A 13,439-nucleotide genomic window follows, 5' to 3' on the forward strand; every position below is an offset into this window, starting at 1 on the left:
CTGTGTTCATTTTTCTTTTATTTTTATTCTTTCTCTTTTCATTTTAAAGTTAGAGTTAAAGTGGATCTATTATCTCTGGAGATTTCTAGGGAATACTATTAGGCCTATGGGAAGAAAGTGAATCTTGAGAATGATTCTTTACTTAATGTGTTTATAATGAGAGCTTAAAAAAAAAACATGGCTAACCTGTACTTAGAAACAAGATATAACTTACTGCCTTCCTTACATAGAATAGTACTGTTTTCATTTATCTTTAACAAATTGATATTTAGCTTTAAGATTACTCATTTTTATACTTTGGGGGAAAATAATATTTAATGTGTACCTTATCATGCAAATAAGATAATATTTATGACACTGTTACAGGATAAAGACTGAGAAAGATGAATTCTTAGTGGTTAATTTGACATAAAACAGCTTGACTCATGATAAAAAGAAAGCAACCTGTTTAAGCGCTTGGATTTATTTTTTCTGCATTGGTGATATTATACGTTCAAAATCCACTTAAAGAAGTCACTGTAAAGTGAGGAAAGGAAATAAAAGACTTCAATGAGAAGGCTTTGTGCTTTAATACATAAAGCAATCCCCACAGTAATGCATGCTACAGAAAATGGGTCACCTTCAAACCACCCTTGAAAAAAATAAAAGCAGATAAAATGTAATTTCAGATTGAGTTCTTAGAGCATTGATTTATAGTATGTATATCTACTTGACCTTTATTCATTTTACAAAAATGTGCATGTCTGAACACATGAAAATGTACAAATACCAACCCTTTCTCTTTTTTCTCTCACATACAACATGTACACGTGTCTAAACACTCTCAAGCACATTCACATGTTTATCTGTGTGGCTATTGCTGCTGCTGCTAAGTCACTTCAGTCGTGGCCGACTCTGTGCGACCCCATAGACAGCAGCCCACCAGGTTCCCCCGTCCCTGGGATTCTCCAGGCAAGAACACTGGAGAGGGTTGCCATTGCCTTCTCCAATGCATGAAAGTGAAAAGTGAAAGTGAAGTCACTCAGTCGTGTCCGACTCTTGGCGACCCCATGGACTGCAGCCCACCAGGCTCCTCCGTCCACGGGATTTTCCAGGCAAGAGCACTGGAGTGGGGTGCCATTGCCTCCTCCATGTGGTTATTAGTACATTGTAACTAGTACATTGATGAAAGGACCACACATGTTAATGACCATTTCTTTAATGAAATAGTTACTCAAGTTTGTCTTTTAGATAACAGATTTTTTATATGTCTCAAAGCAAATTATAATGTAAACGTGCAAAATCTTCAAAAAATAATTTTAATTGATATAAAAGTAAGTTATATTCTCTTCAACATAAATATTGTTTACTCCTGCTGTTGTTTAGTGGTTAAGTTGTGTTTGACTCTTTTGCAACCCCATGAACTGTAGCCTGCCAGACTCCTCTGTCCAAGAGATTTTCACCTCTTTCTAATTGACTATTAATTGCCCAAATCTGTAATTGACACAGCATGTTACTTAGATGATGATTTCTAACTATAAATGTAATATCAGTTTGTATTTTAATAAAACACAAATATAACATTTTAAAATTATATAGTATATGCTTATCAAAAGTTTCTATAGAAAATTGTGATTTGAGAGGCACACAACTATAGAAAGAGACAGTGTTTTGAATGGATATCGTTGTTATTATGGCTCATATTGTTCCCTACTGGCCTCGACTCCTGTGTCTTTGAGAAAAAATACTAAGTGACATTCTCTAGTGTGTAGTGCAATCACTAGTTGGCAGTCCAAAGCATTTTTTTTTTTTTTAAACAGGTCAGGAAAATTTATTTTTTGACAAATGCAAAGACAGTTCAATAGAGGTAACAACATAGTCTTTTTTTTTTTTTTTTGGAGGCTAATTACTTCACAACATTTCAGTGGGTTTTGTCATACATTGATATGAATCAGCCATAGAGTTACACGTATTCCCCATCCCGATCCCCCCTCCCACCTCCCTCTCCACCCGATTTCTCTGGGTCTTCCCAGTGCACCAGGCCCGAAACCATTCTCATTAATGGAACCATAATATTACAATTGGGTATTGTTCCAACTGATGTCACAAAGCTAATACTTAGGTAACTTCCATCTGTGGCTAAGCTAATTATCTGACCAAGATTCAATGTATATGTGTATGCTTCCTCTCAAGAGAGACTTTTAGAAAATTAATGAAAATGACATTATAATTTCCAAATTGAAAGGAAACGCTTGGTTTAAGTGCTAGTGACATGCATTTATGTAACTACCTGGTTGGTGTCTCAGCTTTGTATCTTTCTATGTGTGTCCCGAGGAAGCAGCCTCTCTGTGCCTCGGTTTCTATATCTACAAAATGATGATGTTAATAGAGTTGTACCTGTAGGGTTGTTCTCAGCATTAAATATAGAAAGTATATAAAACCACTAAAAATTGTCTAGCCAAAAGTAGAAGCCTGATAGCATTTTCTATCACTATTTTGGATCCAATTAGCACATATGAGTATAAATTGATACAAATGAAAAAAAATATTGCTATCCTGGGCTCATTTGGATATAAATGGAGATAAATGAAGGAAAATGGACAATATGAAGTCAAATTCTCTACAGTATCCTCCAAATTTATGATATAAATGTTAGAATCCACATTTTACATATGAGGATTCTGAAGTCCAAAGACATGTATTAAGTTACACAGTAATGTCCAGGCAAGAACAAATGGATTTGGGACTCTAAACCTAAATTTTGATGCTCATAATCATAGATTTTAGATCATTCCATGATTAACATTAGAGTTAGTATTTATTAGAGTTATTAGATACACTTACTAAGAATTTAGGATAGAACATATAGCTGTTGAAAATTAAACATGTTAAACTATTAGAATTTAGTTTAAAAATTTTATCTCTCAAATTTTTAATTTTAGCATATCATTGATCATTTTGAGAATTAAATAAAGCTTATAAAATATACAACATAGTGCCTGCTGTTCAGTAAAGGCAAATAATAAAAGTAATAACACACAGACAAAATGGTAATAAATTAAAAAATTACCTCTAGCTATAATACTGTATCTTGATTACTAATAATTATTGGCATTACTTTCTGCATTATTTTTGGCATTTACTTTACATTTAGAATAAATCATACAAATTTATCTAGCATTCTGAAAAATAACCATATTTGAAATCTTACATAAAATACAATTTTACTGCAAAGAGAGATTCTGTTTCTGACAATTTGATAAGACTAGTTTATTGCTAGTTTATTGTTTAAGATTTTTTTTTTAACCAAAAACCTGACTGTGAAAAATATTTTACAGCTTTGGAATTGTAGGAAAGAAATTATTTTGACCTTGTCTACTCATATTTTTCCTCCTGAATCCAGGCACCATTCCAATGACCTCTCAAACTTTTACAGAAGTACCTATTAATACATTGTGACACTCTCAAATTATATAAAATAATCTTTAAAAGCTTAAGTTGTAAAATATGACAATCTAAAAAATTAGTTAGGATGCTCCTCACATGTAGCCACACATGCAATCTTCAAGGAGAAAAATAAAGATGAAAGAGAACATCCGGTGAAGAGTATGTTTTTTCTTTAATGGGATGTGTAATATATCCAAGCACATCAATTTTTATTGTTCCCAAGCATTGTAAATAGTCTTTGTTCTTCTTTGCTCTTCTGTGGCTTACCTCGGGGGAGGTGTGGGCCTTTTTGAAATGCATTTCTACTCTCTTAAATAGAAGGTGAAATATTTCCAGATGATAAATAGCTTTGGGTCTGTAATCCAGTCAGGGGAGTTCTGAACTCACATTGGGCTGTTAAAGGGAATTCCCAGCCTTGTAAAGTGGTATTCCTCTTGCTCAAATGACAACAGTCAAGCTAGGAAGAACAAATGAGTCCCCTTAGGGGGCAGAATGGAATAGAATGCCAAATCTTCTTGGACATTCTGTGGCTTCTAAAAGACAGAATTTTTGCATTGTGTCATTACTCAGGCAGGGTTATAGATCATCTTTGTGTCTGGTCTTCTTTCATCAATAAACAATTCCTTGAACATAATCTAATCACTTTGTAGCTCTTACAACGACCACTGCAAGGTTCCTGAGAACTGAGCAACTACTACAAAACAGGAATGAATGTTTACCAAGGAAAATGTAGCAAAAGTAGTTTGTTTTATGCGTCATAAGATTATTTCAGCCAAAGAAACTCACATAAAATTTCCTTATATTCATTTTGGCCCACTTATCAGAATGAATCCTGTATGTAAATAATATTATTTCCTATCTCACGCATGAACTGCTGAACCATAGTACTAAGTCACTCTACAGCCTTCATAATCATAGATTTTCAAAACTGAAAATAAATATTACCACTTCCATGCTGCTATTACACCAAAATTTACTGAGGCACATCCTATACTGGGAAGTTTCTTTCTTAGACTAAATGTGTTTATGAAGATGGCTGGTGGAAGATGTCTGTAATTTGTATTACAAGGATCTCAATATTAAAGAGGGCATAACGGCAACCCACTCCAGTATTCTTGCCTAGGAATCCCGCAGACGGGGAAGCATGGCCGGATACAGTCCATAGAGTCACACACAGGGACATGACTGAAACAACCTAACCCCACACACACACACTGTTATGGCACCATATTGACTCGTATATACTTAAAAACTGAAGAAGAGATGGTCTAAGATAGAACAGTAAATATTTAAAGACACATCAGGAAGTTCCTTGTTCTAGCAGACACATTTAGAATGAAAGCCTAAGTTTCTTAAAGAAGATAATGACAACATAATTAATATTAATAGGCATGCTTGTTTTCAACTTAAAGAAAACAAAGACAAAATTCAAATGCAATGCTTGAATCTTGCTTGGATCAATGTTTAAAAAAATAAAGAACTATATTTGGAGTGATAAGAGGAGAAAATTGAACATGACTGGGTGATGACGGCTATAATCTTGATTGAGGTGGTGTGCAGGGCATCAGACAGTATAGCCAATTTCTTTTTTTTTTTTTTTTCATTTATTTTTATTAGTTGGAGGCTAATTACTTAACAATATTGTAGTGGTTTTTGTCATACATTGACATGAATCAGCCATGGATTTACATGTATTCCCCATCCCGATCCCTGCTCCCACCTCCCTCTCTATCCGATCCCTCTGGGTCTTCCCAGTGCACCAGGCCCGAGCACTTGTCTCATCCAAAAGTCTACAAGCAATAAATGCTGGAGAGGGTGTGGAGAAAAGGGAACCCTCTTACACTGTTGGTGGGAATGCAAACTAGTGCAGCCGCTATGGAGAACAGCGTGGAGATTTCTTAAAAAACTGGAAATAGAACTGCCATATGACCCAGCAATCCTACTTCTGGGCATACACACTGAGGAAACCAGATCTGAAAGAGACACGTGCACCCCAATGTTCATCGCAGCACTGTTTATAATAGCCAGGACATGGAAGCAACCTAGATGCCCATCAGCAGACGAATGGATAAGGAAGCTGTGGTACATATACACCATGGAATATTACTCAGCCATTAAAAAGAATTCATTTGAATCAGTTCTAATGAGATGGATGAAACTGGAGCCCATTATACAGACTGAAGTAAGCCAGAAAGATAAAGACCATTACAGTATACTGACAGTATAGCCAATTTCTATAAACCAGTAAGTGGGTGAAGGATTGGTGACTGGTCAAATAAATTCAAAGCTACTTACAAGCATTTGTATTGATAGGGTTCCAACTAAGGAGGAACAATTCTGAAAAAGACTCAAAAATGCCAAAGATTAAGAGAAAAGGATGATAAAACATGGAGATTAACTGATGGTCTGTGTACAGAATTCCTCCCACCTGCATGATAATGCATGGAATCCAGACATAAATGAGTCTTATGTAAACAATAAAGACTTTTTTTTTTTTAAGTTCTGCTAAAGAAAATCTGAAAAGAATTAGGCCACTGATAGAACCTCATTGTCCATTCAACCTAGGACAAAACTGTAATCAATAAATTCAATCTGCAATTTCAAAACTCTATTCATAAATATGAACTGTTGAATGAGAGTCATCAAGCATTTGAGGAAAGCCAGTGATATGAAAAATAAAGGTTCAAATTCCAAAAACAAAATGTGATCCTGAAGGAATAGAAAGTTTAGGGAACACACACACACGCACATATATATACAAATTAGAGTTCTTGAAAAGATTCGGGCATTCCCAGTGGACACAAAACAAAAACATGATTCTACTAAGTGGGGACATTCATAGTAAATGAAAAAAATCTTGGAAATTAATATGTCTGTGGTATGTGCGTATGTATGCACACGTGGGGGCATGTTTACTGACTTTGAAAATATAGAAAGCAATACATAATTTTAAGATGAGTTTTAACTTTTTCACATAATAGACCAAAACATATAGGAATGAATAACTGTAGAAAGAGTATATTATTTATAGAAGGTGCACAAGGTCTAACATTGAATGAATGAATTCTAGATAAACAATAGAAAAGACAGAGGATAGAACTTCATTATGAAATAATCATAGAAGGAAGTTTCTTAGTCCTGAAGGAAAATAGTTTTTGAATTGAAAGAATTTGCTAAGTGCCCAACCCAATGAAAGAATCACAAATGTATCAACTCATATCTGGACACACTATTCAAAACAGAAGCACACATAAACTCATACTTGAAGACAATGTTCTAAATAATTAGAATACCAAAATGAAAACAAGGCTGCAAACATTTTAGAAGAAAATATAAGGGGGGAGAAAAAACAAGCTCTTTACTTGCAATGGATGTATCAATCAGACATCAGTGTTACTGTTGGTTTCTGGAAGACAATAGATACAGATTTCCCTGGTGAAAAAGACAGAGAAAAGGAGTGTAAAAGTTGTATATGATAAACACATCCATACTTCGATTTTAGCCATTTCAATGTATTATTTTGATTAAAATACTTGTGATTAACATAAATAGATGTAAATAAATTCATACTTATTGGAAAAGCAAATTGTTTACAATATAATCTAAAAAGCAGGTTAGATTAATACCCATAATACCATAACACCCATAAACACATAGTAAAGTAGTTTGCAGGTATTTACACCAAGTCAAATATTTGTTTCAAATTATGAAGTTGAAGAAGACTCTTGAGAGTCTCTTGGACAGCAAGGAGACCAAACCAGTCAGTCCTAAACGAAATCAACCCTGAGTATTCATTGAAAGGACTGATGCTGAAGCTGAAGCTCCAACACTTTGGCTATCTGATGCGAAGAACCGATTCATTGGAAAAGATCTTGATGCTAGGAAGGATTGAGGGCAGGAGGAGAAGAGGATGACTGAGCATGAGATGGTTGGATGGCTTCACTGACTCAGTGGTCATGAGACTGAGTAAATTCCAGGAGATAGTGAAGGATAGGGATGCCTGAAATGCTGGTGTCAATAGGGTCACAAAGAGTCAGGCATGAGTTAACAATTGAACAATAACAATGAAGTTTTAACTTTCCAGTAAAAAAATTTGTCAAAATTATACATTTCTCTGCCCAACATACTCTATGCCCTTCTCATGCCTGGTCACCAATGCTTATCCTGGGAAATAGCAAATGGAAATAAAATCACTGCTGGTTGTAGTGATATAAAAAGTATTTTCCATTTTATGTGCACTTTTAAACCCAGAGAAAATAAGAATAAATTTCTTCCTTTTTTTTTGGTGCATCAGTTTCTAAAATATAATCAGGGAGATGCTGGTAAATACTTAACTTTAGGCTGGCTTTCTCAAAACTTTTAAGCACTGGAATTCAGATTTGCTCACATTCTGAAGCTAGTCCTCAGTATCTTTTTTAAGCCTCTCTTGGCATCTCATTTTCACGCTCCATCTGAGATGACTTGGAAAACATGAGAAAATAACAACACCACTTCCACAAAACAACTGCCTGGACAGTGCATATTTCTATATACACCATTTATGGAACTCTGTTTCTGGCAGAAATTTTAAGTGTCAATACTAAAAGATGATATTACTGGAGTTGGCTGCTTCAGTCTGTAAATATAGTCAGCACCTACTCAGAAACAGCTTTTAAAGCAAAACAATTGGAATAAGAAACATTCCTTGCTGTTATTTTTAAATTGCTATAAAGGAAAATAATTTTATCCTTGTGGAATCATTAGCTTGCTATACATGAAGCTTAAAGCTCCTCTGTAAAAGGGCATCGTGTGATTGTTCACAGTTACACAACCCAAAAGATGAAACTCATTAAGTGAACTCTTCTGTAATCCTCTCCTGCTAAATGAAAGGAAGATGAAGGAGCTTCATAATGTAAACTGAGCCTGAGTTGCATTGCTAAAATTTTTAAGAAATCAAATTCATCTATGGAGATCAAGTTCTGGAATCATTCAAGATTCAAAAACTTTTGATTCATAAAAAACATCACATTTTTGGTCTGGATAATTACCCTTCTGTTTGTATTTGCCTGTTTATTATGGAATTAAACAGGACAACACACACATAGTCATCACATCACTTATGAAAGGATGAGCAAAAGCCATTGAATCACTCAACTTCCTTTAAAAAATATAATGCAGGTATTAAAAAGTAATTCTGAAGAATTTAAAATTACACTGGAAATGATTATGGTTATGGAAAATGTTGACAGGTTTCTCATTTTTATATCAAGTTTATATGTATTTATAATAAGAGACTATTATATATACATATAAAATTATGGGCTTCCCAGGTGTCATTAGTGGTAAAGAACCTGCCTGCCAATGCAAGAGACTCAAGAAACACGAGTTCTATCTCTGGGTCAGGAAGATCCCCTGGAGGAAGGCATTCTTCAGTATCCTTGCCTGGAGAATTCCATGGACAGAGGAGCCTTGCATTCTATGGTCATTAGGGTCACAAAGAGTTGGACATAACTGAAGAGACTGCACAATACCGCAGCACATAAAATCATATATAAATATATATAAACTTGCAGATATATTTATATAAGAATGTGTATATATATAACAGAAAGGGTATAAAGTGATAGAAGTTATCTCTAGGTAAGAGGATGGTGGGGATTTTCATGTTAGCTTATAACATTCTCTACTCAAATTATTCTATATGTAATACAAAAAAAAATTCTAAGATACCCAACATCAGGCCAACATCATTTAACATTAGAACTAATGTTGCAAAAATACCTATACTTTTAGCTAGTCATGCATGTAGTGGACTCAATCAATATTGAATAAATAATTTTAAACATTGCCTGTCAATGCCGGATACTGCAGGTGATCTTCTTTAAGGTATTATCATGCAATAAACTGCTATAACCGTTCTAATCCTCTCGAGAATTTTACCTTCATCAATCTCATTTTCAGTTTAAATTTTAACATCTTTTCACATATTTCTTCTGAAGCTTTAATCTCTGCAAAACCCAACTTTAAATTAGAAGGAAAAGATAGATGTGTAAGGAGTAGCAGCAATTGAATTTCATTTGGATCTTGGATCCATGAACTGAAAACACATTTGCTTTTTTAGTCTTATGTCAGTTTGAAAAGAAAACAGGTCTGATTTTGGCTAAATGGAGATATTTTTGGTAACTCTACTTGGATCACATTGTAAAAACCTACTTAGAATTTTCACTTGGTTCCCACAAAATTAGCAGATATTCTTTGGGGCCATTGGCAAAATGGATCCAGTTTATAAAGTCATTGCTTTTGCCTGTCTCATATCTTCAGATAAATTTGAAAGCAAAAGTAATTCTCACTGTGCTGAAAACCTTTAATGGTATGGGTGAAATTTGTAATTTGAAATTCCTAAGTTCAAAGAACATTTATCTACAGCTTGATTTTACGCTTGAAACTTCCTATGCTTCATAGCAGTTTATAAAAAATTAGGAGGAAAAAACTTCTTCCTGTCATTTTTAGCAATTTTCCTTAGACTTGAGTAAAATATACAGAGACTTTTAAGGAAAAAAAAAAGATGTGGTGCTCCTTTATAGTTTTCTCATTGTTTAAATTATAACATCCACCCAGTATAAATTCTTTGCTTATGCACTTATGCAAGTGTACTTCAGAGCCATTTGGAATAAATACAAATTCACAAAATGAATAAAGTCATTTAATGACATTAATATGAAGGATGATGTTATTTTACTGATTCTAAAGGATGATGTTGAGTTTAAGGACAAAGATGTGGCGAAGTTGATTTTTTTTTAATATTACTAATACACACAATGCCTATTTGCAAAGGATTATTATATGCTTTAAAATATTTTCAAAACTTTTAGAATGTGTTGAAATATTAAGAAAAACAAAACTCATTTTTCTCCAAAATTTTGCAAGAGAGTTATACTTGCACGAGAAATTTAAAATATGGCACCAATGGTTTCAGTTACACTAGAAGTTTAACATATTTTCTTTGGTTACTCTGTTGACTGGAATGAACTTTTAAATCTAAAAATTTGAACATTGAAATCAGATAAAAATATTTTAAAACATTTCAGATCAGCATCTGGATGAAAATTAATATGATTTATAAAAATAAGCATCCTTTTAAATCTAACTAGAATATGAATGTATATTATTCACATTATATATATGAGTATACATATTCTTGGGAATTCCCTTGCGGCTCAGCTGGTGAAGAATCTGCCTGCAATGAGAGAGACCTGGGTTTGATCCCTGGTATGGGAAAATCCCCTGGAGAAGGGAAAGGTTACCCACTCCAGTATTCTGGCCTGGAGAATTCCATGGACTGTATAGTCCACGGGGTTGCAAACAGTCAGACACAACTGAGTGACTTTCACTCATACATATTCTTAGAGATTGTATATAATGAAACATTTATATCATATGATATGCATGCATGCCCAGTCACTTCAGTTGTGTCTAACTCTTTGTGACCCCCATGGACTGCTGCCCGACAGGTTTCCCTGTCCTCCACTGTCTCCCAGAGTTTGCTCAAAATTATGTCCATTGAGTCAGTGATGCTGTCTAACCATCTCATCCTCTGTGGCCCTCTTCTCCTTTTGCCTTCAATCTTTCCCAGCATCAGGGTCATCTTATGTTAATTCTCCAGTTTGAAAAACACTGATTTACAGTATCACAATAATAATTTCTCTTCTTAATGGTCCTCTCCTCTACTATATTTATATGTCTCTCATTCCTTATTGTATTATAGTCAATTAGACATGTGCTGAATTTCAAAAGAAATCAGCAGAAATTCAAAACTTTTCTATATTACATTTCAAATATATAGTACAGATTAGAGCTAAACATTTGTGGATCTGAAGGAATAATCAGTTATTCTACCCATCATCTGGCTGAGTAAGATTGAATAACTCATTGAGAGTCAGTCTGTTAAAATGAGGTACTCCATCATTCACATCTGAAATCGACCTGGTACGCCAAAACTGCCCTCTCCTTTCAAATGAAAAGATAGTGTTTTCTGAGCTTTGCTTTGTTTTTACTATATGTCTCAATGGGTGCACATTATTGACTTCTATCTTCAGGGTATTTGGAAGGTTTTTGATATAATATGTGTGCATGCACGTGCATGCTCAGTCATGCCTGACTGTTTGTGTCACCATGGACTGATTTAATATATATCAGCTAATCTATTTTAATACAACAGTCACTTAAAATGAAGCAATAAGTATGCTTAAGAGTTGTGCATTTCATTTTATGAAATTTCATCCCCCAAAGTATGTGAAAGAAGTAAATGTTCAAAATCATTGTATTTATGCATGTTGATGGATTTGGGGCTATACTTCTGACTTCTGTAATGCATGGAGAAATAAGATGGATTGATGGGAGAGTTAATGAAAGGATAGATGTGTGATCTATCTATGTGATAAATCAAAAGTCCTGTATAGTAAGATTGAAAGGGAAACAGTGGAATCTCTGAGATATATAGTATATGTAGGTGCTCACCATACATTTTCCAAATTTTTCTGTTAAAAATATTTGTAAAAAAAATTGGTGATAAAAAAGGGAAAAGGGAAAAAAGAGCTGTAAGTTTTTGGTTTAACTTTTCTGATAAAAAAAATTATACTGCAATTATGACTTTTTAACATGTGAGCATCCCTTTAATGGTATTTCTCTGTCTGTCTCTCTCTCTCCCTAAAGCTCCATTCCGACTTAGATAAAGGAGAGGGCACCGTAAAATACACCCTCTCGGGAGATGGCGCCGGCACCGTTTTTACCATTGATGAAACTACAGGGGACATTCATGCCATAAGGAGCCTGGATAGAGAGGAAAAACCTTTCTATACCCTTCGTGCTCAGGCTGTGGACATAGAAACCAGGAAGCCCCTGGAACCTGAATCAGAATTCATCATCAAAGTGCAGGATATTAATGATAATGAGCCGAAGTTTTTGGATGGACCTTACATTGCTAGTGTTCCAGAAATGTCTCCTGTGGGTGAGTAAGCAAATAAAAATTCTGTCAGATGCTACAATGAGGCCTTTTCAGCATGTATTTTTCTGCAGGTTGATGGAAATATCTTACTTGTAACCCAGAAGATTATTCTTGCACTATGTAGGATACAACTAATTTCGTTTAATTTTTCAACATTTTTTTCTGCTTAACTTTTTTCCTGTCTTGCTCCATTGTAAATGCTTGAATAGATACATAAATATCTAGGATATATAACATTTCTTCACTATTTTACAATCTTTATATTTCCCTGAATTCATAGAATGCCATTTTATTTTAAGGACATTGCTCACTTTGTACTGAAAGTGATTGCCATTACAAATTCAGGCTCCTACACAGTTCTGGAGGTAACACCAAATACCAAATAGTAATTCTAGGCCCAAAATTAATTACCCAAAACATGTATTGCATCTGGAAAGACTTCATAAAGGGATGTGTTTCATGCTTTGGAGCTATCCAGAGAGACTTTGTAAAAAAGGTATTGTGTCTATAATAACCCATAGCAGTTATTCCATCAAACCCGGAGGCAAGTATCATTATATAGCCATTACTAGAATAAATTTACAGTTAGTCTATAGTATCATCATAATTCTTAGCAATTTAAATATAATATAATTTTTACTACTTGAATTCCCAAAGAATGTCATCACTGATTCAGTAGACACGAATTTGAGCAAACTCTGGGAGATAGTGAAGGACAGGGAAGTCTGTGTGTTCCAGTTCATGGGGATCAGAAAGAGTTAGACATGATTTAGCAACTGAATAACAACAACCGAAATTCACGAAGTCCTATCATATGTATTTTAGGGCCAGTGAGTTAAGGATTCCAGCTTTAATGACAATTTTTAATTATACCTTTTATTGCCCAGTCACCACAGCCAGTCCCTGAATTTATTTCATAGTAACTTCTGGTTTCTAGCACATTTGTAAGATAAAGTTCCTCATCACTTCTAGTTTTCAACTGGAAATGCTCTATGTGAACCACTGCTAATATTTCCTAAGTCTGACGTTT

The 13,439-nt window shown here is 34.4% G+C and overlaps 1 protein-coding gene across 1 annotated transcript in view; it reads left to right on the forward strand.

The window, feature by feature from the left end:
- The window catches only part of CDH12 (cadherin 12), a 445,647-nt gene that overhangs the window by 221,316 nt on the left and 210,892 nt on the right, over nt 1–13,439 (forward strand). The window contains exon 3 of the mRNA XM_043887731.1: nt 12,118–12,412. Within this exon, the coding sequence (XP_043743666.1) occupies nt 12,118–12,412 (295 nt within the window). The remainder of the gene's footprint in view (nt 1–12,117; nt 12,413–13,439) is intronic.

The sequence above is a fragment of the Cervus elaphus genome, chromosome 25, assembly GCF_910594005.1.
Source record: "Cervus elaphus chromosome 25, mCerEla1.1, whole genome shotgun sequence".
NCBI classification, from domain to species: Eukaryota; Metazoa; Chordata; class Mammalia; order Artiodactyla; family Cervidae; genus Cervus; species Cervus elaphus.